General features: G+C 37.4%; 1 protein-coding gene across 1 annotated transcript in view; it reads left to right on the plus strand.

The window, feature by feature from the left end:
* Positions 1-27,593, plus strand: part of Phlpp1 (PH domain and leucine rich repeat protein phosphatase 1) — a 183,309-nt gene that overhangs the window by 116,130 nt on the left and 39,586 nt on the right. The window contains 5 exon segments of the mRNA XM_048363595.1: positions 13,639-13,785; positions 14,625-14,855; positions 21,740-21,942; positions 23,870-23,930; positions 25,485-25,580. Coding sequence (XP_048219552.1) covers positions 13,639-13,785; positions 14,625-14,855; positions 21,740-21,942; positions 23,870-23,930; positions 25,485-25,580 — 738 coding nt within the window.

Consider the following 27,593-nt stretch of genomic DNA (forward strand, 5'->3'; position numbering starts at 1 on the left):
TAGGACCACTGAAGGATCTAGAGTTCATGAGTTTCAGGGAAGCAAAACTCTGTGTGTGTGTGTGTGTGTGTGTGTGTGTGTGTGTGTGAGTTCATGAGTTTCAGGGAAGCAAAACTGTGTGTGTGTGTGTGTGTGTGTGTGTGTGTGTGTGTGTGTGTGTGTGTGTGTGTTTGGTCCCTGCTTAAACTCAGGTCCTACGCTCTGTCCCTGAATTTTTTTGCTCAAGGCCTGGTGCTCTACCACTTGAGCCACAGCTCCACTTCTTGCATTTTGATGATTAACTGGCGATGAATCTCATGTACTTTCCTGCTAGGGCTAGCTTTGAACCTTGATCCTGAAATTTTAGCTTCCTGTGTAGCTTGGATTACAGGCGTCTAACAGAAAACTTTTTTTTTTAAACCTTTTTCCTCTTAAGAGTTGTCACCTGTGAGTTATTACTGTAAGACATATTAATTGGGTAAAACATATGTTTTTTATATGTACATGGGGGAGACCTCAGGAAAAATGAAGTCTCATTGAAATAGTAAAACCTAAGGGCTTGACACTTTTAAGTAATCATTTCTACCCACCTCATATGGAGATAAGCCTAGGTTAATAAATATTAATTGATGATCTTTGAAATGCATTTAAGTTGTTTAACTCTATATGTGGTAAATCAGATTATAAGTCACTTCATAAAGAGAAATTAATGTAGTTTTTATGTTTCAGTAACAAAGGAAATGAGTCTGCTTAGTAGCTCTCACTATTTGTAGATAAATAGATACAAGAAACAAATCTAGCACAGTAAAGGTGCCTGACTTTTTCCAGGAGGTCAGCTACTTTTCAAGGGAGAGTAATAGCTTTAATTTCTCAAGAGATTGGTACTTTAAGTGATGTGAAAACTTGTGTGTGGGTTATTAATGTGATTTTTACATACATGACAATGAAACATGTACATAAAAAAGCCATCAGCTTTCTCTTTAAAATTATTTTTGTTTGAATACCAAATATTGTTGTTTGTTGCTATTTTTTCCTCCCATGTTCACAAAATTTTATGCAACAATTTACAATACAGTTTTTGGTAAAGATACTACAATCATAAGAATAACAGTATTGCCTTAATTCTAAAAGACTTTATTACATTTAGTTACTTACAATGTTGATCACATAGGAAATAACTTTGTTACCTTTGTTACTTAAAAGACTCAATTACATTTAGTGATTTACCCTGTAGATCCCATAAAGAAATGATTGGCGTTGTTACCTTTGTTGACTATTTTGTCTGTTTAATCCTGTTGGCAGTGCTTGGCTTTGGATTCCTAAAGGGAAGAAATCAGGTCTCCTTAAAAGATGGTTACTGTGATGAGGGTAAAACATTAAATGTGCACCATAAATGAATGAACATGTAAGTGGGTGGGAATTGTTGTTAGTCATTCACTTATGTGTTAATCATACTCCACTTTTTTGTCAGAGGTATTTGTAGCAACTTGTAGAAGGAAGTGAGGCTGGTAATTTATCTTCTCTTGGGTGTGGAAGGCATGATGAGAAGATAGCAAGCACAGTGAACCAATTTAGAAAACACTATGTGCAGAGCAATTTATAGCAAAGGATTGGTAACTGTATGTTCTAAATGGACAGCATGATACTGGACTTCCTGACAATAAAATCCATAGGTGTACACTCACCTTTCTCTAAAACTGCCTTCTATTTTCTTGTCTTTCTTCTTGCAACAAATTGCCAACCTATTCTCCCCTCGCCACTACCAATCTGAGAGCTAAGCTAGTGAATGCTGCCTTCCTTTCAAAGCATATTTGCAAGGACTTTTATTCCTTGAAGCTTTTGGTATATTTCCAATTCCATGTGTCCTTTTCCACTTCTGATTGTTAGCTTTAAAGACATTAATAATCAACATCTCACCCCCTTGCCAGGACTTGAACTCAGTACCTGGCACATTCTTGCTCACAGATGGTACTCTAACCACTTGAGCCATGCCTCAGGTCTGGCATTTCACTGATTAATTTGAGATAGAGCCTCAGACTTTCTGCTCAGTCTGGCTTTTAATCTAGATCCTCTCACCTTAGCCTCCTTAGCGAGGGTTACAAGTATAAGCCATGGGTACCAACTTTTTTTTTTAAATTAATCTGTTTATTGTCAAACTGTGGTACAGAGAGGTTACAGATTCATATGTAAGGTAGTGAGTACATTTCTTGTTCAAGGTGTTACCTAAAATTCTTGACAGTAAGGGTATAAAGGGCTGGGAGTATGGCCTAGTGGCAGAGTGCTTGCCGTGTATACATGAAGCCCTGGGTTCAGTCCTCAGCACTACATATGTAGAAAAGGCCAGAAGTGGAGCTAGCTGTGGCTTCAGTAGTAGAGTGTTAGCCTGGAGCAAAAAGAAGCCAGAGACAGTACTCAGGCCCTGAGTTCAAGCTCCAGAACTGGCCAACAAAAAGCAAAACAGTAAGGGTAGAGCAATGCAAAGTGTATGTAGCACTCAAGGCAAAAGCATTCATTTAGAACGATTGTTGATTAATCAATTTCAATGAACCATGTCTGTATCTTAGAGGCTGAAGTATAAATAAGGTATGATGCCACCTAAATAAGGTAATGATTACCTTTGGGTAAAGGAGAGAGTGAATGAACAATTTGGAGGAATGAAGTGATTCAGCCCTGAGTAGATGTGGTTTATTTTAGCTGAAAGGAATCGGAGCGATAGATGAAGGGACTTTATCAAATGAGAAAACAACCAGGAAGATAGAATGAAGTTGAGCTAAATGTGCAAGTATGTCAGTTTGTAATAGAATGGAATTACAGAAAAATTATGAGTTTCTCACACTTATGCCTTCTTGGCTCAAATCTTTGTATTTTTAGTTCCCACAGAGTGGAAAACAAATGACCTTATTTCCTATTCTATTCTTTGGGGATCTCATTATGCTGAGGTAGAAAGTTTTTTCATGTTAATTATCCTTACTAGACAGTCACACTTGCAGGTTTTTGTTGAAAGAGGGATTTTAGGTTTTGTTTCCTCAGTAATTTCTGAAAACTCCTTTTAGTGGAGGTAGTGATAAATTGTCAGCATAGAGGAATAAAGAGTGACATGCTAAAATACTTTTACAGCCCATTTTCTTTTTTTTTTTTTTTTTTTTTTTTTTTTTTTTTTTTTTTTTTTTTTTGGCCAGTCCTGGGCCTTGGACTCAGGGCCTGAGCACTGTCCCTGGCTTCTTCCCGCTCAAGGCTAGCACTCTGCCACTTGAGCCACAGCGCCGCTTCTGGCCGTTTTCTGTATATGTGGTGCTGGGGAATCGAACCTAGGGCCTCGTGTATCCGAGGCAGGCACTCTTGCCACTAGGCTATATCCCCAGCCCTTTACAGCCCATTTTCAAACTTAGACTGTAGTCATGAGGACAAGTTCAGTTTCTCTGAACACACTCTCATGTACGTGAACACACTCTCATGTACGTAAACAAGTAGTTTCATTGTTTACAGCTAAAGAAGAAAACATGTAGCACGAGTGCTGTTCAGGGGAAGAGCAAATCTTGACAAGGAATTTCTACTATGGGAGTTTGGGGAGGTTTGCCAAATGTGTAAGGAATTTCATAGAAAATAGGAGTGGGTGTTTTTTGTTTTTTTGTTTTTTTCACTTAACTGTTCCCAGCACTGGAAGTTCCTCTCAGTACAGGTTTGCTTTTTAGATGGAATTCTGATCCTCTTGGGAAGATTTGCATTTCACAATTTGCATTCCCACTTTGCTTCCCTGAGCATTTGATCAAAGGGAAGCCTTCCCAGGGCACTTGGAGCTTTGAGATTGTATAGCCTTTGGTCTTCATTTCTGGCAATAATGGCCTATTTTCTCCTTCATTCAGACAGCACATTTTGAAGAGGAGCTTAAAGGGAAACAAAAGATTTTATGTGTTAGCCAGGCTGTACTAAATATACTTTGTCCCACTGACTTTTTAGGATCATTTAAGATGTTCTTTAACTTTTTCCCCACTTTAAAATAGTATGTTGAGGGGAAAGATAGCTTTAAAACCTTGGCTTGATTCCAACTGATTTCTTATATCCTGCCCAATTTTCTTCTTCTGGGTTTTAGTCAAGCTTTTCATTATACTGTCTAAATGTTAACCTAGCAGTGCCAAACAGAGTTTGTAGATCTGTGTTCTTCCCAGTGGTAATCAGCCTTTCCCTCTGCATAGCTCTGGTGCACAGTGATGAATGTGGTGTTAAGAGGGCTCTGTGGTAACTAGTGATGAATATTATAGTAAGTTGGGACTTGGAGCATGATTAACATCAATACTAATGATTTGTGAAATAATTTTCTGGTAACCAGCTTGAGAATGCTGCTGGAACAAGAATGTTTTCTCCTTTTCCTTATCTCAAACAAAATTCCACCATATTCAGACAACGCACACACCTAATTTTTGTAAGCAAACAAGCTACAAGAGTGTCTGTTTTTCCTGAATGACTGTAATTTTAATGTCCTCACCATGTTCTGTAGTAATGGAGCTTTGAAAGAGTCTCATGTGGTGTTATTTCCCCTGGGTTAAGATGATGACTGTATAGCTGGCAGGATATTGATGGTGGTAGTTTGGACCTAATAATTAATAACAAGAAAAATGGTTTAGGGAAGGTCTAACATTTAAAATAACATTAAAATAACTGTTCTTTTCCTCCTATTTAAAAATTTTCTGTCAGAATGGAAGACTTTTAGTCCATCGTGTGTGTGTGTGTGTGTGTGTGTGTGTGAGAGAGAGAGAGAGAGAGAGAGAGAGAGAGAGAGAGAGAGAGAGAGAGAGAGAGATAAATGCAACAGCAGGAAGGGATATATACATCTTCCCTTCTTGAATCAGTGTTTTTGTAGGCATATGCATACATTTTGATGTGCAAGTTTTACAACCATAGGAGGTTCTTTTTCCTTGATAATCAGGTCTGCTTCATATTTCCCAAGTGTGCCTTGTAGTTTTTGCTTTTTAAATTAAAAAAAAATGATTCATGAAATGCCTCCATGAGGACCACCTGGATGTTTACTGGAAGGACAGGTACCTGCTGGTCATCACAGGTCTGCTCATTTGGAACCTCCAGTGACGAGGCCCAGAATTCTTCACCATGTTTGGAAATTTTTAGAAATAGTCACCACACTGTTTTCTTCAAGTGTTCTGTTTTCCAGTCATTATCTGTCTATTTAGTTCTTCCTGTTCATGGTTTTTAGATTGAGAGATTTCTCCTCTGTGAGCATTTATGATATTCTTTTCTTTGCCAAGCTCTCATATTCTACTTTATAAAACTGTTGCAAGTTCCTGGAGGGTGAAATTTAGCTCGTGTTTTTTTGGGGGGTGGGTGGGAGAGGGGAGATTAGGGATGATATTAGGGCTTAAACCCAGGGTTTTGCACTTACTAGAGAGGTGCTTTACCACTTGAGCCATGCTCTATCCCCTTTTGCTTTTATCATTTTATCATGTAGGTCTCCCTTTTCCCTCCAGGCCAGTTTATATTGTGATGCTCCAAATTTATGCATGTCTCATAGCTGTAATGACAGCATGTGCCACCACACCCTACTAAGATGAGGTCTTACCAACTGTTTGCTTGAGCTGACCTAGAACTGTGATCTCAACTGACTGAGTAGGTAGGATTATAGGTATGAATTGCCATGTTTGGCTTCTAGCTTAAGTTTTTATATCCCAGAGGTCATGTTAAAAATCCAATAAATAGTGTTTGAACGGTTCATCTCAGCATCAGCCTTGTACTGTATCTAGTAAACGTTGGGTGATGGAGTTTTCTTGGGCTTCACTAGGAGATATACATGGTTTGTTTGTGACACAGAGCTTAAGCTATTCATGTCTAAGCACATTTTTGTGACATAGCTATTCTCTCTGGTGCTCATGCTCCCTTTCTTATCCCTTTGATAATGTGATACCTTTGAAATTGAACCTGTCTGATTCTCATTTTTATGTATCCTGTGTGACTCAACTGGGTTTTATCCTAGCATACTGTGTGGGTCTTCATGTCTTTGCTTTGAGAAGTAAAAGTGATGTTCTTTGACTTGTACAGAGCTCTTCTTTTTACATTGTCATTTGTTCTGCTAGCATGAAGGTTAATATCAAACTCCCAAATGGTACTGGCAATTACAGATTGATGAGAAATAACAGAATATAGTTGTAAATAAATTGAGAACATATCTAGTAGGTGAGATATGTTTAACTGCAACATGGTAGCAGATTTTTGTTTGTCTTTTGCTTCTTACACTGCCAGTTTATAAAAGAATCAGAAGATGACATACTTATTCAATTCATGGGAGCTTCTCCCAACATATACTTTCCCTGTCTTATGGACAGGAGCCTCTGCTTTGTTCACCATTACATCGACACAGTTAACCTAGCCTAGGATTTTACATATAGGAAGTAACCAGTAAATACTACTTGCTTTTTTTTTTTTTTTTTTTTTTGGTGTGAGGTAGTGCTGACATTTAAACTTGAGGGCTTTTCATTTGCTAGTCAGGTACTCTACCACTTGATTCATGCCCCTATCCTTGAATTTTGTTGCCAGTCCTTGAGCTTGAACTCTAGGCCTGAGCACTATCCCTGAACCTTTTTGTGCTCAAGGCTAGCACTGTACCACTTGAGCCACAGTGCCACTTCCAGCTTTTTCCGATTAGTTTATTGGAAATAAGAGTCTCATAGACTTTCCTGTCCAGACTGGCTTCGAACTGTGGTCCTCAGATCTCAGTCTCTGGAGTAGCTAGGATTATAAGCACTCACTTGAGTTATTTTTAAGAGATTAAAATACAAATGTACTATTTAGAGAATGATATAATTTTGTTTAGCAGTATGTTCATTGTAATTGTTGCCAATACTATGCACACTTTATTTGTTTTGTTTATTTTTGAAAAGATTGCGTTTGCGAGTATTTTGATGTTAGGATTAAGCCCAAAGCCTGGTATAGTAAAGTGTGCACTCTTCCACTGAGCTGTATGCCTCCAGCATTTGTGAGTTGGATTTTTTACATCTGCAGCAATTGTTTTTGCTCACATTTATCAGATCCTTTCATAGTAGTAAATTTTAATATTTATTTGGGTAAAATAATGAATGTATACTTTTTGTTTTCTAGTCATGAAGTGACAAGCTTATTTGGCTTGTAGCGAGTCACTTATGATGATGATAATTTGGATAGGGTGGTGTCTTTATTTTGACTCCAATGTTGGGAAGCTGGTCACTTGCCATATTAGCATTCATGTGCTGCTGAGCCTCGCAGACATACATGGTAGGTGTTCCCTTGGAAGCCGGCTGATTGTGTCGCTAGAATCTTGGAACAGAAGGACATACATAAATTCATGTGAATTCACTTCAGAAGTCATAAAGGGACAATAGGAGACATGCTGTACCAAAAAGCCAAGAGATGATAGTTCAGTTTCAGGTCAGTAGAGTTTGGGTGTGTGGAGAGCAGTAAAAGAGCCAAAGGAATCGAGTCATGCCTTCTGAGGGGGAGGTGTAACCAGTAATACTGAGGCTGGCCCAACGGGTCAAATGTTCCGCCTGTCACCACAGCCACAATTTGAGGCAAGCTGTGTTGGTTTTGGTTTTTTTCTTTCCTTTTGCATCCAGCAGGGCTAGTCTCAGATGTCTTTGGAGTTAGTCTCAGCTAGCTTTCTTATGTAACTTCTATAGCTTATACAGGTTTCGATATGTCATACCTAGATGGGGACAAAGATATTAAAACACGGCTGGGAGATATTAAAACACGGAGGCTACAAGCCACTAAAGCATTTCACTAACAGAGTTATAATTTGGGAGAAAACATGGAAAATTATGTTCAGGAAGTTGCTGCTTCATGACTTCTCATTCATTTCCTTAACTGTTTCTGAAGGGCAATTGTGCTTAATAAAGCTTTTTGAAAGAATTTTGATGCCTTCTGGAGATTGGTCTTTGTAAAGCTAAAAGAGGAAAATTACTCCGTAAAGCCCGTGGGCTTATTGACGTAGTTTGCTTGCTTAAATCACAAGGTGAGCTCTTAGGAAGAAGCACAGTCTGCACTTTGTTTTTATAAATTCTCTTGTGAAAAAGAAGAGACAAGCACAAAGTAAATTAATTTGTTTTTACTCAAGTGTTTGTTTCACTAAAACAACACAATGCATGTGCGCGCCCTGTCTTTCTCTCTCTCATGCTCTCTCTTCCTCCACTGTTTGTATGTGTATATATTTTAATTGAACAGCAAAAATCGGTGATTCATATAGAAAATGATGTTAATGAAATTAGCTGCTAGAAAGAAAATAGACTTCCACCCAACCTTATAAAATATTTTATTAAACTTTTTTCTTTATTGTCAAAGTAAGGCAGTGAGTACATTTCTTGTTCAACTTGTTACTTCCTCCCTCATTCCCCCCACCTCCCTCCACCTAACCTTATATGCAAAAAATAAATAATGGGAACAATTAAGCTAAAAATATAAAATATGAAAAATAAAGTGTTAGAAGGAGATGTGAATGGCTGCCACACTTTGAGGTGGAGATGAATGTCTCAAGCAAGGTATATATCTTTATATAAATCTCATAAAAGAAAGGTTGCCAAACTTGGGCCTGGAAAAATTAAAAATTAGTGTGTGGCAAAAAACACACTAACTAGCAGTGAGAGAAATAAACAGTAAGCTGGCAAGGAATATTTGTAGCATATGACAATATATGCAGTTAGGATCTATGCAGCACCTTCAAGTTGATGAATGGAAGACAACTGGCAGAAAAATAGTTGATGGCTACAAATGGGTGCTTCAAAGAAATACACATCAGTTCCCCTTTGCAAAAAGCTCACCTTCACTAAAAAAACATAAGTGGAAATGATTCTTCCATACTTTATTCTTGTCAAAATAGCCACAGTTGCAAGGATGCTAACACTCAATGTTAGTGAAGATACATAAGGAAATGGAACTTCTTTTAAGTGACTGATGGGGAGATGAATTTGTACAACTTAATTTTGTAGTTTTGCAACATAAAAAATTTTTAATTATACATACTCTTGGGCCTATCCAATTATACTTTTAGAAAGGCAAGATCACAATCTCTTATCCAAACCTTTGAGGCCATTATATTTCAGATCTCAGGGAATTCATATTATACAAAGATATATAATGCATGTACTGTAAATCAGTTAACACTTTCATCAGGGTCAGGGACAGCACCTCATAAGTAATAAGCACATCCCTTCTTTTAGAGAGAACAAATGGATATGTAGTCATTTCAGACATTGCCACTGTGTAAGTCAATTCAAGATCTTTTATTTTTCAGGACCATTTAGAGTTCAGAATTATAGATAGATTAGTAGGCACTCATCAGTTCTTCAAATATGGGTATGTTCCAAATCATTGACACTAGTTGTCTCTGGAGGATAGGTTTTAGAAGAATGTAGGAGAGAAATTTTAGACTTCTGTGTTTTTATTAGCTAAAATTTGTATGTTATTTTGATAATAAAAGAAAAACCTTTAAACAAATATAAAGCTGGGCACTGGTGGCTAACACCTGTAATCTTAGCTTCTCAGGAGGCTGAGATCTGAGCATAGTGTAGTTCAAAGTCAGACTGGGAAAAGTGACTTATCTCCAAGTAACTATCAAAAATCAAGAAATGCTGTGGCCCAATTAGTGGCGCTAACATTGAGTGAAAAAGCTAAGAGACAGCTCCCAGGCCCTGAGTTCAATCCCTACCACTGGTGCAAACAAACAAAAATAAAGTGAATTTGTCTTAACAGCATGAGCCTGACAACTCCCTATTGTGGTAAAGCCACAACTACTTCCATCATACTACTACATTATAATAGAATTTTCTAGATATACCTAAATGTCCATAGTTCTTGGAAGGAAAATTACTAAATATTTACAATTTAATTTTCCAAATCATTATCAAGACTGTTTCCAAATAGTCATCTTACTAGTTTTTTGATTCTCTTTCCTGTACTCACACGCGTTCTCTCTCTCTCTCTCTCTCTCTCTCTCTCTCATACGCACACACAAAATATTATAAGCATCCATATATAATACATATACAGCCATCTTGTATTACTCAATACTCAAAAGATACATTTATATTTGATCGTGAATAGATTGAGTGAACAAATACTAAGGAAGAGAAAAAAATTAAGCATGTCTTGTGATTATGACAAGCCCAGAAGAAATGGTGTAGGAGGATTTGACAGTGTTTGAATATACTTATTTTTTTCTCTCAACTTTGATACTGGAGAAAAGGAGCTTTTTTCCTTGTTGCCCTTGAATAAAAATGGCTTCACTTTATTTAATAAGGAACACTTTCTCCGAAGTAGATTTTTTTTTATATCAGCATGAAATATGCATATAGAACTTTGGTGAACCTATTTTTGAAACATTTAACTAATAAAGGTAAAGAAGTTGGATGTATGATTCGGTATGTTTTAACTTCTGATTAATTTAAGAAAGTTCTTCCTTTTGGTAGGATTAAATAATTTGCCGCAGGTTACAGTTTGAGAGAGTATGCCTCAAAATGTAGTAACTGAAGGGGGGGGGCAGTTTTAAGCTAAAGGCAGACAAAAACCACATATGTGGTATATAGTTAGATTAAAAGGAATGCCAGACAAACACAGGGACAACATTAATGGTTGTTCTATTTCTTCAGTAGCAATTTCTTTCTTTCCCTTCTCTCTTCCTCTCTTCCTCTCTTCCTCTTTTCCTCTCTTCCTCTGTCTGTCTCTCTCTGTCTGTCTCTCTGTCTCTCTCTCTTCCTTTCTTCCTCTGTCTGTCTCTCTGTCTCTCTCTCTCTTCCTCTCTTCCCCTGTCTGTCTCTCTCTGTCTCTCTCTGTCTCTCTCTCTCTTCCTCTCTTCCTCTGTCTGTCTCTCTGTCTCTGTCTCTCTCTGTCTCTGTCTCTGTCTCTCTCTCTCTGTCTCTCTGTCTCTCTGTCTCTCTCTCTCTCTCTCTTTCTTTTGCCAGTCCTGGGGCTTGGACTCAGGGCCTGAGCACTGTCCCTGGATTCTTTTTGCTCAAGGCTAACACTCTGCCAACTTGAGCCACAGCGCTACTTCTGGCCTTTTCTATTTATGTGGTACTGAGGAATCTAACCTAGGTCTTCATGTATGCGAGGCAAGCACTCTTGCCACTAGGCCATATTCCCAGCCCCCTCAGTAGCGGTTTCTAAAATTATTACGATTATCTTTAAGTAGTTGTACCAAGGGATGGTCAAAATTTTATGTGCATAGTCCTTTTATATTAAGCCATACAAAATGGTTGTGTAATGTTTAGGAAGTAAAACCAGATAAATGGTATGATGACAATTTGGAAATGCAACTGTGAAGTTGGAGAAAGGAACAGGTAAAAACATTAATAGACCACACAGATCGATAATTTTGATACTTCATGTCCAGATACAGTGCTATTGTAAATATAATTCTGTTTCATTGTAAATAGAGTACCAGATGTGAATTAAAGTAATATTAATTTGGCTACCGGTTTTATTACTGTCTCTATTCTGCAGCCTTTTTTTTTTTTTTTTCCCCGTCCTCATTTTTGACCTCTGTTTCTCTGTCCCATCCCTGGCAAACAATCACTCACTTTGGTATGAGGAACATAGGCCTAGTTTGGAAAGGACTACAGCCTTTGCTTGTAAAACAAACTTCAGTTACAGGTTCTGTTTCTGTAAGTTGTCCAGTCTATTTAGGGATATGAATTTGACTGTGCCAGTATTAAAAACGTGTGCTTTGGAGCTTTGGCATAAGTTGAATCTGAGTCTAAACACCTAGGAATTCCTATTGCCATTAGCTATGTACAATTCTGCATTAATGTGTCTTAATACCTTTATTTTAATGGGTAATTAAGATTACTCTCTATTAAGTTCTGCATAAATATGACCTTTTCCTCTGAGCTCTGTTGTAGGGAAAATGGATGTGAGTTATATTTTTCACTAAAGAAAACTTTATTTACTCTGGAAAATGAAGCCAATCTTTTCAGGCTGATTTGGGGAGCACTGGATACTGCTGGTTTAGATGCAAATACTCCAGTATTCATGTGCCATTTTTCCATTCATGTACCACTTGTCCAAGTTGCGTATTCCCAGGCCTGTGATCATACAGTTGGAAGGATAGATCTTGGGAAGAGACCCTGCAAAAAGTGATTGCTTGGGTGGAGAATTCCAGGGTTCTGCATACTTCGGATATGGAGAAAGCATTTTTTTTTTTAATGGAACAGTGCAAGCACTTAAGTAACTTTAAGCTTTTTTGAGATCCATGTTAGGAATAAAAAGTAAAAAGAAACAGGTAAAATTAATTTAAAAATTTTCACTTAATCTAGTATAGAAAATTAACACTTTAAAAATATGAGCTGGTTTACACTGTGAGTTTTTTCACTCCTAAGTTTTTGAAATCCTTAATTTTAAAATTGGAGCTCTGGAAATGTTCTGAAATCTGAAACTTTTTGACTGTTTGACAGGATGCCCTAAAAGTCTGGAACTTTGGAGCATTTTTTTTTAATTAGAAATGGGTAAATAGTAAAGTATATGCTAATGTTCCCAAATCTGAACCCCCTTCTCCAAAATCTGGAACACTTGTGATTCCAGCTATCTTGGATAAGAGATACATTACTAGTAGTTATAGTTGGAGAACATCTCAATTTGGACTTGAATTTCAGGTGCTCAGCTGCTTGAGGCAGTGGTAGTTTTGTAGCTAGATGGGATATATAGTTAGTTTTGTTCTGTAGGGAATTCTAGGTCTGTGGAATTGAGGCTTTTCTAAGTCCAGTAGTGTTTTTTCATTGAGTTGACACATTTAATTAGTAGCCATTTAAAACAAGAGAAACATCCACAAAATGAATGTTGTTGTTTTTTAGGCCATTACTGTAGTCCTTTGTCCCATCCTGTTTGTATGTCAGCTTGTCTGTGTTTTACTCTTTCTATTCACTACTATTTCTTAGTACTCAGCAGTGGTAGAGTCCTAGTAAATTTGTTTGCATAGATTAATTATACTTGGTTCTCTTACTGACCTATATTTCTCCAAAAGATCATTTTCTATTTCCCATTTTTGAGTAATTACTGGTTTTGAAATCCTCCTTCTCTGTATCTTCCTAAAACTAATTCTTTTCCACTTAAAAAAATTTTTAAATACAGGTCTGTATTCACCATTCAACAAAAATAGCTGTTTAGAAGCAATGAGAACTACTGTTAAGAAGTAATAGAACAACTGGGAAGGGGCTAAGGTGAAATGAGAAGAGCTTTTCATCAGGGGTTCACGAGCAAGTGCTGGATTAAGATGCTGAAATGACAATTGCTTATGTTTACATAGTCCTGGTTATCTAGGAGACTGTCAAGTTTTGATTATTTGTTCTTATTTCACATAAGCAGAAAATTTTGACTTGTCTGAGATAACAGAAGAGCCAACTTCTCAGTTCTGCCTACTCTCTGTTCTCCTCATTACTGGTATTTACCTGGGTGTTAATTATGTGAAACTGAGATACTGCTAAAAAGTTGCTCCAGTGGCAGTCACTTCTTCAAATACTGAACCTTAGAGAGCAATAAGTTTTGTTTGTAATGTATTTATCTTTTACATAAAACACTGGCCATGGTGTCAAATGGACACTTTGGTAGATGATCTCTAAAGCTGTACTAAAATTATGTGGTGTTATGCATCTGACATTTTTTCTTCTTTCTGTATTTGTTTTATTGTGATAGGTTCACCAAGTTGAAGAGTCTTAACCTTTCCAATAATCACCTCGGGGACTTCCCATTAGCAGTCTGCAGTATTCCAACTCTGGCAGAGCTGAATGTGTCTTGCAATGCCCTGCGAACAGTGCCTGCAGCCGTTGGAGCTATGCACAAGTGTGTAATGTAAACCACATTGTGGGGGAGCCCAACACAATCCTCAGAGAAGGTGTATTGGATCATAGCACATCAGTTAACTTTTTGTTGATCGTGTCAATCTTGGCCTCAAACCTAGCCACCAGGCACCCTATGGTGTGTGTTGAAAATTCATTTGTTAGAGTTTGAACTCTTACCCTTGTTTTGAGCCAGGCGCCAGTGCCTTACACCTGTAATCCTAAATATTCATGAGTCTGAGATCGGAGGATCCTGGTTTGAAGACAGCCTGTGCAGAAAAGTCTGTGAGACTTATCTCCAAGTAATCACAGAAAAAGCTGGAAGTGTAGCTGTGGCTCAAGTGGTAGAGCACTAGCCTTGAGTAAAAGAAGCTCAAGGACAGTGCCTAAGCCCAGAGTTTAAGCCCCAAGACCAGCAAAAAACAAAAAACATAAAAAAACAAACACCCTTGTTTTCAATTGAACTTCCCTATGGATGAGTGCTTAAGCACGGGAGAAAGAATTACTTCCCTGTTTTCTGAGATTGAATTTTGACACTTGGGAATTAATTTTAAGAAATAATAAGGAAATAAGGATATTTAGACTGGTTCTCACTGCAATTAACTAATGTTGCTTCCATTTGTGCCGATACAAGTTGAGAAAATTGGTCATAATTTCCATTTCTCCAACAAAAGGTTAAGATACTTAATTCTGATCTGTTTTTACCATGTCTGTTATCACTTCCAGCCTTATTTTATGCATTCCATAAAATGTAATATAAATTTTAAGTAATAGGATCTTTATGGGAGTATAGATAATAAAAATGTGTACTTCTCTGTGTAACTCTTAAACTTTCTTTAATAGCTTGCAGACATTTTTGTTGGACGGAAACTTTCTCCAGTCCCTTCCGGCTGAGCTGGAGAACATGTACCAGCTCAGTTATCTTGGTCTTTCATTCAATGAATTCACTGACATTCCAGAGGTGCTGGAGAAGTTGACTGCTGTGGATAAACTTTGTATGTCTGGAAACTGTATGGAGACCCTTAGGGTACAGGCTTTAAGAAGAATGCCTCACATTAAACATGTAGATCTAAGGTAAGTATTTTTGAGAAATGTATCCCATCAGAATAGTTGGTTTATATTTGTGACATAATTTAGATCTCCTTTGGTAAGATTACTCAAAAAAAATGGCTGGTTAGTTAGTTGAACTAGTCCAATTTCCATTTAGAGGGGAAAATGAGTAATAGTAAGGTTTGATCTGCCATGAAACTTGTTCTAAAAAATGGTCATCGATACATGTCCTATGTCTTGAATGACTTGAGTTTTTTTTTAACTGAGTTTTAATTTACATGAGTGGATAAAGCTACTGAATCAGCACTATTCATAGTGAATAAAAATGGTATCATTAGAGCAAAGTGGAAAATTTTCTTAATCTTTCTTAGTTGTGGCTTATCTGAGGAATTCAACATCATTTTCTTCCTTGCTTTGCTTAATATAATGTATCAGTTAATTTTATTTTACTTATTTTCATTTTCTAACTCTTTCAGTGACTTTAGCCTTAGTTTACTATTCTTTTTTTTTTTGGCCAGTCCTGGGCCTTGGACTCAGGGCCTGAGCACTGTCCCTGGCTTCTTTTTGCTCAAGGCTAGCACTCGGCCACTTGAGCCACAGCGCCCCTTCTGGCCATTTTCTGTATATGTGGTGTTGGGGAATCGAACCCAGGGCTTCATGTATACAAAGCAAGCACTCCTGCCACTAGGCCATATTCCCAGCCCCTAGTTTACTATTCTTTACAAAAATATAAAACCCGTAATCTGTCAAACCGAAGTTTGGCTACAGCCTCCAGTCAGGAGCCTCCTTGCAAAAACAGAAGACTTGAATTTTGAATATGATCGCAGTACACCTCAACTACAAGTAAAATTCAGGATTTAGTTTCTAAGGCGTGGAGAACCATGGCAGAAGGAAGCTTCTATAATTTCTCTTTCTGAGAAAATAGCTTACACAAGTTGTTACAGAGCATCATTAAGAGTTTAGCCCTTAATACTATCTAGTCCAATTTGATACTTTTTCAACCAAATTAATTACCCCACTACCTGAAGATCCATGCTTACTTCCTAGCCATGTTAAATCTTAGGCAGGTTATTTTAATTTCTGTGCCTCTGTGTTCTCATCTATAAATTACAGTTAATAGCAGAACCTAATTCACAGAGTTGTGGAGAGATGATTTAAATTTTTTAGCATTCCCAGCAAGCATTATATACTACTATTACTACCTGACTGAGAAGTCTTTCTGCCTCTGGAACCTGCTTAGCTGATCATCTTGGCAGCTTTGCACTCTGTCAAAGATGGGTCTGTCCTTGCTTCACTTTCCACTGTTCTTTCTGTGGCTAGCCACAGGCCCTCACTCATGCTCTTCCAGATGCACTAACATAAAGTAGCATCACCTTTATTCTCCTTTCTTCTCCCTTACTGTGGCTTGGCTTGTGAAATTCACACATACTACTCCCACAAAAAACGGTTTGACTTTGCCTTTCCACAGAATAAATGAATCAAGTTTGTCTCACCTAGGAGAGTGTTAACAAATTTTACAGGTCTAGAAATCTTAATTTGGGGAAGTGTAATTGTTATCATTTGTCTGACTTTGAGGACCTTTCAGAATAGGAGCTAACACTTTGTCTTATTAACTTTCTTTCAAAACTGTTCACATGGTTTACCTTTGAGTCACTTGGATTTTAAAACCTATCATATTCCAGAATTTACGCCCTTGAGAACCATGGGTGGTAGGTTACAAAGATCTCAGGTACAAACATGAAATGATTTCTGCTGTAGTATACTTAAGAAGTATGCATGTAAGAAGGCAGTCATTGGGCTGGGAATATGGCCTAGTGGCAAGAGTGCTTGTCTTGTATACATGAAGCCCTGGGTTCGATTCCCCAGCACCACATATGTAGAAAAAAGCCAGAAGGGGTGCTATGGCTCAAGTGGCAGAGTGCTAGCCTTGAGCAAAAAAGGAGCCAGGGACAGTACCCAGGCCCTGAGTCTAAGGCCCAGGACTGGCAAAAACAAAACCAAAAAAGAAGGCATTCATTCTTCCTGATCTGGCTTAGCTTCATTAAGCTAGTATGTCTAGAAGTCGTAATTCTTACAAAAAGCTTTAGAAATTCTTCAGGTTCCTAGTTCTGACTTGAATCTTTTTATATGACATTAGATATAGGGTCTATAAGCATCAGAATAGACATTGAATATTCTATAAATGTTGAATGATTGTGAGTAGGCCCCAAAGGTAAGGAGGGGGAAAAAATCTGATCAGTTTTGCATATAATTCTGCTCTAGTACTTTACATTGAAACCAGTGGAAGTTATTTAAGGGGGAGTTTTACTCAATGTTTCTAAGCGAAAGACTAATATTACTGATTGAGTTTCCTTCACCAGATTAAAAGTGATTCTTTTTCTTTTATTCTTTTCCTTGCTTTGATGTTCTTGGGGTCTGTTATTACTTCTTTGGCATTGTTATGGGGTTCAAGGGAGGGGATTCCCCGTCCCTCTAAGAGTCCACCATTCAGAGACAGTCTTAAGCAAAAAGATGGATTCATTGGGGGAGTAAAAAGTGAAGTGCCTGGCCAGGGACGCAGCACAGACTTGGGAGCTGAAAATGCGACAGTGAAATGCGGGCTGACCAGCCAGGGACACAGTACAAGACTCGGGACTAACACTGTGACAACTAACAGTCCTCCATCCGGGTTTATAAGGGTAAAAACATAGCACAGATGTAGGGGGTTGACACAGGGTGTAGAGCAAGCAACAAACAAGTATGCAAGCCATTTACAGAAGCAGAATTTTGGGGTCAGGTTGACCTAATAATCAAGATGGAGTCAGCTCTACTCCCCCCAATATTTCCCATCTACAACAGTCATTATTAACTATTATTTCCCCCAGTGCAAGTGCTGTACAATTCTCTTTCCTTACTCTTCTCTTATCTGTCTATATTTTCTGCCTTCATAGTTGCATGTTCTGTGGGCCTTCATTTCTCATCTTTTGCCTAGATGCTAACCATTCCTCAGTATCTCCCCTAGCTCTTCTTTATGTTTTGGGGACCAATTTCATTCCAGCTGCCAGCTGGAGCAATTCTCCTTGTTTTTTCCCTGTTGACACATTTCACCAAGTACATGTGAAACAGAGCCCAGTTTCTTTCTTTACTCAGCCAGTTTTTTCTCTTTTGATGATAGTAACACTACTTCATGGTTATCCAGACACAGAATGTTGGGCTCTGTGTCTTATCTATTAGCAGATTCAATGTTTTTTTATACCAATTTCTCTCATCTCTTCTTTTCTGTTTTTGTTGCTGCTTTTGCCACCTACCTGAGCCATTGACTTCCTTTGCACAACCTCTCAAGCAGGCACAATCTTGCTCAGAGCTATAATTTTCCAGTTCAGGCCATTCAAGCTTATATACCTGGTTTCAGCTCATTCGCATACAGGGCAAGGCCTATCTTAGGGTGGTTCAACTCTGGTCCTCCAGACCTGTTGGCACACCACATATTTGCCACTTTTCCACAGTGTGTAGAAGTTGAGACTCATATTTTATTGCCACAGAATCCAAGTGCTTTTTAATAGACTCATCTCATTGTGCAGGGAATTGACTAGTATGGGTATTGTTAGAGCTGCTTGGTGAGTCACATGTAGTATAATCTGTGTATAGTCCTGTACCACAGGAATGTATAGCAGTCTGTGATAAATTAGAAGTTTAGAAAATAGATCCATCACAATAGATAATTTGAGCATTGATCATTTATCTTTGACCCCCCAGCACTAGCACTTTGTAGGTATAATCCTTGATAAACATTGACTAATTATCTTCCTCACCATATGACCTCTCCACTTAATCCTGCACCTTGACATCAAACTCTTCCTGTGCTCTTCTCTTCAGTGCAGATGCCATTCTGCTGTTTTCTGTGCGCAGCTTTTCTTCTCCCATGTATGTCTTAAATTCTGTTTGCCTGAGGAAGTCAGATAGATGTTTTGTTTTCCATAGCATCTTTTTTGAACATTCTCTATGTTAATACATCATTATGGCACTTAACCACAGACTTGTATACTTCTTGTATTGAATGTTTTGAAGTATATCAGATTCTCAAACATTACAAAATCATTAAAGCTGTCATCACTACCATACACAGAACTGTCACATGTATTTTTCAGGACAAGAAATTTCACAGATGAGAATGAGGCGCCGAGGTGTTAGATGGCTTGGTCATGGTCATCTATGCAGTGTTAAGCAGACAGCTGGGGCTAGAACATAATATGCCTTTCTGCATACCGGTACTGCCTCAGTGAATGTGTATGAACTAAATGCTTGTATTATTAACTGATGATGTTATATGAACTAAAGTGCTTGTATTATTAACTGATGATGATACTGGAAGTGAATTCCAATCATATTTTGCCTCTTAAAACGTTTATCATAAGCCACTCACTGTGGTTCAAGCCTGTAATCTTAGCTATTTGGGAGACAAATTGGAGAATCAAGGTTCCAAACCAGCCAAAATTCAGCGGAGGCTCGTGCCTATAATCCTAGCTACTCAGGAGGCTGAGATCTGAGGATCAAAGCCAACCTGGACAGGAAGGTCTGTGAGATTCTTATTTCCAACTAATCACAGAAAAAGCTGTAAATAGATCTGTGGCTCAAGTGGTAGAGTGGTAGTCTTGAGCAAAAGGAGCTAAGGGACAGCACCCAGGCTCAGAGTTCAAGCCCCAGGACTGGCCAAAAAAAGTTTTCTGGTTTCTGTTCTCATCAATGGCTGGATGAGATGTCATACCCATCATCCTAGCAATGCTGCGAAGTATAAATAGGAGAACCACATTCCAGACTAACCTAGACCTAAAAACAAGACCTTGTCTTAAAAAGTTACCAACCCCCAAAGAGTTAGAAGTATGTCTCAGTTAGTAGAGTGCCTGCCTAGCAAGAGGCCCTGAGCACCCACCCACCCATGATTATCCTAAATAGGTGTATCACTGGCTGTCCTCAAAAATGTTTGATATGTAAGTTATTTTAAGTGTTGGCAATTTAAGGTAAACAGTATGGAAGTAACTCCTTTTATCTTACATTTTATTTTGCCTCCTGCCTAGACCATTACTTTTATTATTGTTGAGTTAGTACAGTGAAATTGTATAAGTGGATGCTATTTTGAATGAAGATTATAATGCCATTTCGGAAGATTATTCCAAGTGTGGTTTGGGGAAACATGGAACATTTTTCAGTTCCTGCAGTCTATTGTCTCCAAAATGAAATTCTTTTTTCCTTCTGTCTACACATTCTAGTAATCTAGTGAGCATTTGGAAATAGGCGAATTGCTGGGTTGAGGCCAATTTTTAAATCTTCCAGCCGAGAACAAAACATAAAAAGAGCCAGAAAACATCATCTCGTGGACATTTGAAGAAGCCATATGTTGACAGATCCTAACTCTGTGTTGTCACTCATCCTTGTGCTTTATGATACTACTCTCAGTAATTTATTTATAATAATTGTTTTAGTTTTTACGAGGTGAGCACTTGACCACTAGGCCATATTCCCAGCCCTTGTTTTAGTGTTTGAAGGCTAGAAATCCACTACAGAGAATGTTAAGTCTTTTCCTAAACTCCATCCATAATATCAGTGCTCTTCTAATCAGTTATATGATCTCAATACTTTATTGGCTTTCTAATGAGAAGTAGAAGGGTTTTGGTTTTTTTACTCTTAAATTTAGTGATACCAAAGGAGGATTCCAGTAGGGGTACATTTAAAATACTATTTATTAAAACAAGTTCCAGGAAATGGGAACAAGGGTTATTTATGTTGGTGGTAGTGGTGCTGTTTGTGTGTGCTTCCCCCATCCCCCCTTCTTTTTGGCTTTTTATGGAGGTCAAAGGGGGATCACAGAAAGGGAGGGGAGGAAGGGTGAACAAATGCCATCAGGGTATTCAGTATACACTATGTGGAAAATGATCTCTGCAACTTGTGGGTGTGGATGCGAGGGGAAACTGGGAGAAAGTAAAGGAAGAGGTGGACATTGTCCAAAAGAGATACATACACATTACCTGAATTATGAAATTGTAACCCCTCTTAAACTTAATATTAACATCTGAATAATAATAAAATTATCTTAAAAAAATTTAGTCATAGTCTACTAAACTAAGGTTGAGGTTTCATTTTTCTTATGAAGAAAATTTTAAGCTAAATTTACCTGTGTGATATTAGTTCCTAGTCCCTCTTGCTAGTTGTCTTGTGGTGGGTCACCACATCAGCTGTAGTCAGTTCACTTCTCCTATGTCTTCCTCTCCCTCAGAATTGTTGATCCTGGTTGGTATCTTTGATTTTAGTGAACCCCAAATGCCCATTTTCAATATTTAGTCCTCTTTTCTCTTTGATTTAGTATTTCTCTTTGGTTTAGTATTTCACAAATAGAGTTAGCTTTGCTTGTCAGGCCTGTACTTACCTCCATCTCTGATGTTCCCATTCATTGTATGATTCATTCGTTATTATTTCCATATTGACCTCTTTAATTTTGTGCTCCTTGACTGCTCTTCTCTCTTCTTCCTTAACTATTTTAGTGTAATTGTGATATGTTTAATACTTTTGATTTCCTTTGTCCTTTCCAGTATGGAGTTAGTAAATGTACAACCTAATTCTTTTGAGATTGGTGCCTAAATGGATTTCTATTTTCCTTCTTAAAATGAATTAAGATGCAATCAATATGCATGATCTTCTTCCAGCCTTCATGGCTTAATATGTTATGAAGTCTCAGACCTCTTGGAATTGTACCTAAAAATATCCATTGAATCCGGCCAGTTAAACAAGGCCACATGCTGAAATTAAAGAAGTTAAGGAAAACTAATATAGTGAGACTTGAATCCTTTCTCATTAACCCAGCATATTAGAGTGTGGAAATTTGTTTATAGCATGCAGTTAATTGTAGTTTCTATTTATGTCCTTTTCCTCCCAAGACTGAACATAATTAAGAAGCTTGTATCAGATGAAGTGGAATTTCTGCAACATGTCACTCAGCTGGACCTACGAGATAATAAACTTGGTGATCTAGATGCTATGATTTTCAACAACATCGAAGTTCTGCATTGTGAACGGAATCAATTGGTGACATTAAACATTTGTGGCTATTTCCTAAAAGCACTCTATGCCTCCTCTAATGGTATGTAACATGACAACATCAAAACAGGTCTATTTTCTCATGGCCATCATCTCTACAGTACTGATCTTTATTAAAATAAGGGTCCACGATAAAAATTAGGGCTAGAATTTAAAGAAGTAAAAGGGAAGATTTTACTGTGCCATCATTTTTTTTTTTAATGCTACGGTATTTAGATAAATCACTTCCATAGTGATTTGTTTCTTCTTTTTAAAGTAAGGGAACATAGGAACTATTTGGAGGGTTGCCTTGTTTACGTAGTATCCTGGAATCTTCATTTAATACTGGAGGGCAAAGGGAAAGCTCATTGTGGGCTCTGCTCAGGACCTACAGTTTGATGTTCCATTCACAAATAGAATATACCTTAAGACTAACCTGAATTATGTATTTACCGATACCATAAAGCAAGAGTCTTTTTTTTTTTTTTTTTTTTGGCAGTCCTAGGGCTTGGACTCAGGGCCTGAGCACTGTCCCTGGCTTCTTTTTGCTCAAGGCTAGCACTCTGCCACCTGAGCCACAGCGCCGCTTCTGGTCGTTTTCTGTATATGTGGTGCTGGGGAATTGAACCCAGGGCCTCATGTATAGGAGGCAAGCACTCTTGCCACTAGGCCATATCCCCAGCCCAAAGCAAGAGTCTTAATCATTTGATAATAGGTCTCTTCCTCAGTATTTAAAAATTGCGATACTTTCAAAAAAAAGAACAAATGTCATGTGGCATGTATTTGCTAAGGTGAAAAACTCAGTGCCCTTTAATTAACAAACTGAATAGAAACATGTATTTATTGTACAAGTTGTAATTGATTAAGATTTATAAACTATGTTATACATTGTAGCTCATGAGTTTTAAAAGATGAGGGATTTTTTTAAAAAACATTCTTATTGTCATCTCATTGAAAAAATAAGCCAGATTTGGCTGAAAGGTTATAGGATTTCCATCTCTAAGACATGTAAAATGGGAGGAAAAAAAATCTGAATGTCACTTATTCAGCAGTTGAGAGAGGACCAAATTGTGAATCTATAGAATTAGTTAGTAAAAGTAATTATAGAATGTGTGGTTTGAAGTTAGAAAGTGAAATGCCAACGCTATTACAGTAAGCTATAAAGACACGGGGAACATGCTTAGGAGGAGACATGTGATGGAAATGATGTTTTCAGACTACTAATGTGAGAGCCGTGTGCAGATGCATTATGGGAGAAGAATGAGAGTACCCGCTAGTCGGCTAACTTAAGTTAATGAGATGAGCTTCCTGGGAGTTGTAGTCAGGGTACAGATGCTGCTTTACTGCTCATGTCTACTCTGAGGTGGGTACTGGAAACTATGAAAACTGGAAGAGAGAAGAGAGTTGGTATCACATATCTATCTGCAAGCTCCTCACAGCTGCATAGAGTACACGACCAGATAAAGGCTGACAAGCAAATGCTTGGCAAGGGTTTAGCACAACAGAACATTTAGAAATTGCTTGAATGAACAAAGCTTTTGTTGAACAATAGTGTCACATTTCATAAAGTCTGGAAGAAGAGTTTTCAGATTTGAGTGAAGAACTAATTTGTGGCTTGTGGCCCTCCAGAGAGTGCTGTTTCAGTAGGGTGAGGAAGCCAAAAGATGAGATCTGTTTGGTTTTATGGATGGAACCCTGATTGTTAGAAAATATGATACTCATTTGGTCAACCATTGAGATATAGTTTAGCACACATAAAAGGAGAAACACAGTAAATGAGTAGGAAGGTGGAATGAAAGGCTTCTTTCAACCCTTTAACAAAATCTTGTGATTAAAGGTAGAAATTGTCTTTACTTTCCTACAGTTTCAAAGTTGCATATATTATACTTCCTAAATAAAACGCAATGGTAGATAAGGCAGTAATGTTAATCTGCATGCAAAAAGTGTCAATCGGACAGTAATGTTTTTGTGGGTCTTTCTTTTCCTCTTAGAACTTGTTCAACTTGATGTTTACCCAGTTCCAAATTATCTTTCTTATATGGATGTTTCAAGGTAAGAAAATAAGTCTGAGTATTAGTCCCATACCTATTCAGAAGTTATTTAAATGATTCTGAGTGTATACATATGCAGGAATGCAGGATTTTTTAAGGCTTTAAGGATAAATAATAAAAATGAAATTTAGTGGTCTTATTCTTTAAAAATTTGATATACTTTTAGGACCAGCAGCCTCATGTTTCACTAGCAAAGAAATTCACCTTAACGTAAATTGGAATTTTACATCTGCAGGGACCCTGTAAAACAAACTCTTAATATTTAGTAAGACTGCTTATAACATCTCTTCTCTTAAGTGCCTTGTGCATTTCCATTAAAATGCATTATGCACTGTAGTTTAAAGGAACTAAAGTGTCATATTGGACATCAATTTTTTGTCCCTGTGCTGGAATTTGAACCCACGTATCAGGCATGCTGGGAAAACGTTCTGCTGAGCCCTAGAACCAATTTGGATAGCAAGTTTTGGTTTGAAAGTATAATGAGTTGAAGATCAGGACTTAAAAGCACAATAGCTTTTAAATTATATTAGTCATGTCTTAGGTGTTCCCTGGAATACTCTTATTTTGTTTAATTACCCCCTCTTTGTTACTTTGTGCATCTATTTCCTTGCCAAGAACACTTTAAAAATTAACCATGTAAACCTTTCCAGTTACTTTATCTCATTTTTTAATGAACAGACCATTTTATCTTCTATAGTTTATTTATTGCAATGGCTACAGGTGTTACAATGGATTTTTTCTAATGACATAAATATATAGTTTTTGTGTACAGCATGTGTTTATACAATTTGAACCTCAATATTGTTAGCACATTAAAATTGAAACTTAAGTAAATTACAAAAGAAATATCCAAATTTTTGGAACATGTGAGAGTCTGGCTTCCCCAAAGTAGCAACCATTATGTCATTTCAATGTATAAATTTCCTGTGTGTTTGTTAACTGTCTCCCTACATTGTAATTATAACTGAAGTGTGATGTGTAATACAAAGAATTTTAGCTATTTTAATAATGCACCAAATCATAGCTGTGTGACATAGTATTTAACTATTGGGAGAATTGCTAATACTGTTAATTTTATTATAAGTTGTATTTATTATTTATTAGTCATGAAGGGATCTTGGAAACCGTTTTTAGTGTGGGGGCAGGGCATGGGATGATCTTGAATCACAACCTTTGATCTCTGTCTCCCAAGTAGCTATGATTACAGGCTTGAGCCACTGCACTTAGCTTATTTGACTGGCTGACTTAACTGGAAGTATATATGGATTTTGTTTGCTTGTTTATTTCAATAGATGACATCACTCTTTAAACTTGCACGGATCTATGTACCCATTCTAGGAACTAGGATTTTCTTAAACTTGAGATGCAAATGGTGTGTTTATATTCTTTTTTTTCTTTATTTTTCCTATTGTAAATCATCTTGTTTATAAAGTAATGCATAAATTTTTTGATGCATAAACTCAAAGTTTTATTTGTTCTTTGTAGTTATTTAGAGTTTAAAACTGTATTTGAGACAAAATTTAATTAATTAATAATTTGTATTTCTTATATTTAGGAACCACTTAGAAAGTGTGCCTGAGTGGGTGTGTGAAAGCCGAAAGTTAGAAGTTTTGGATATTGGCCATAATCAAATATGTGAACTTCCTGCCCGGTGGGTATCATGGGGGAGAATGTGAAAATATATCTACAATAAAATGCTGACTCAGTATGTTATAATGAACCCCTAAAAGAGTGCATTTTAAACACTTGTTTAGTGTTTTCTTACTCCTGTGTTGTCTTGTCGGCATGGACTGAAGAGTACAGCAAGGCTTAGATACTCAGGCAGATGGTTAAAAACTGTGCCAGCCAGAGCTGTTTGGTAGAACATTTTAAACCAGAAGAAATGTTTAGAACCTCAACCACGAATGTGAGTGGTTCGGTTCACCCCGTGATCTTTCATTTATTTAACACATCTCTCTTACCTATAAGTAATTTTTGTTTTTCCTGGAGTATAACTTTTGTGTTGGGGTTTGGGGAGATCATTCGATCGTTAATCTTTGAAAGAGCAGACTAGATTCTCTTTTTTCTTCGTTCTTGAAATTTAGGGTAGGAAATCCAAGACTTTCTCTTCCCTATGTTATTAGTATTTCTTTCTGATTTTCCCTTTAATGACAAAATTTTCATAATAGCCAAATGATGGCTTCTAGTTGTCATCAATATAGATGATATTTTCAGGTTGACTAATTGTGACACTAAGTATTACTGGGCTTTTGGACTAGCCATCAGTTAATAACTACCAGGGCTATCCTGTACCATCTTCAGTGATGACTGAGCTGTTCATCTCTGAGATGTCCAGTAGGGTCTTCCAGCCCCATGTACCTGCTGAGCATTAGAAAGAGAGCTGGAATGACCAAGCATATGAATTTTAATTTTTGTCTAACTTAGGTAGTCACTCATGGCCAATGACTACCCTAATTCAGATATGGGGTTTGAACATTTCTAACCAGTCACAGAAGAGAGAAAGTTATTTTTGTCAATGTATAATCAAAAATCTCAATGAAAATATGGGAGAGGTATGTCACTGTTTTGTAATTTCTTAGCTGAACCTTTTTACTTTAGCTGAACTTTTCCCTTTTGGTTGCTTTTACATAATCTTTACAGGTATATGATTACTGCTCCTGTTTTCTGAAAGGAATAAAGATGATACATGCTTGTTAATCATAGTATATGTGTTACAAGTGACTACTGAGCACCTGAAATGTGACTACTTCTATAAGTATGAAACTGTATTCCATGCAACATGTGAATGACATATATTAATCACATCATAAAATAATGTCTTACGTATAGCAGGCCAACTAAAATGTACTATAAGAATTCTTTTTCTCTTCTTTGTGTTTTTTTTTTTTTTTTGTTTTTTTTTTTTTTTTTTTTGGCCAGTCCTGGGCCTTGGACTCAGGGCCTGAGCACTGTCCCTGGCTTCTTCCCGCTCAAGGCTAGCACTCTGCCACTTGAGCCACAGCGCCGCTTCTGGCCGTTTTCTGTATATGTGGTGCTGGGGAATCGAACCTAGGGCCTCGTGTATCCGAGGCAGGCACTCTTGCCACTAGGCTATATCCCCAGCCCCTCTTTTTCTCTTCTTAATGAGGCTACTAGAGAACTTAAAATTCTGCGTGTGGTTTACATTATATTTCTGCTGGGTAATATTGTTAGAATATAGCTCTCTCATGAAGGAAATAAATCCGGGTTACCTTTTTAGTACCTAAAAAGATTCATTAATTTTCTTTGTTCTTTAGCCATACATTGTACTTGTAAATTTGAAATGTTTTCTGCCGCAGAGTAGTATGTTATGAGTTTTTAAGTGTTTTTTTTTTCTTTTGTATAGCCAGTCACAGTTACTGAGAGGACTGGTATGAGTCTGTGTGTGTGTCACACATCCAACACTTTTAGAAAGGGACACTAAAAATGAAAATGGCTAACTACTACTGGAGAAATGTTTAGAAAAAAAAGTTTACTACCATCTTCTTCCTGTTTCTCTTAATCCCTGCCTAGGATCCCTCTATCTACCAAATAATCTATTAGTAACTAAGACCTTTGTTTTGTTAGATGCTACAAGAGAATATTCTACACACACACACACACACACACACACACACACACACACACACACACGCTTGAAAATAAA

The sequence above is a fragment of the Perognathus longimembris genome, chromosome 15, assembly GCF_023159225.1.
Source record: "Perognathus longimembris pacificus isolate PPM17 chromosome 15, ASM2315922v1, whole genome shotgun sequence".
NCBI classification, from domain to species: Eukaryota; Metazoa; Chordata; class Mammalia; order Rodentia; family Heteromyidae; genus Perognathus; species Perognathus longimembris.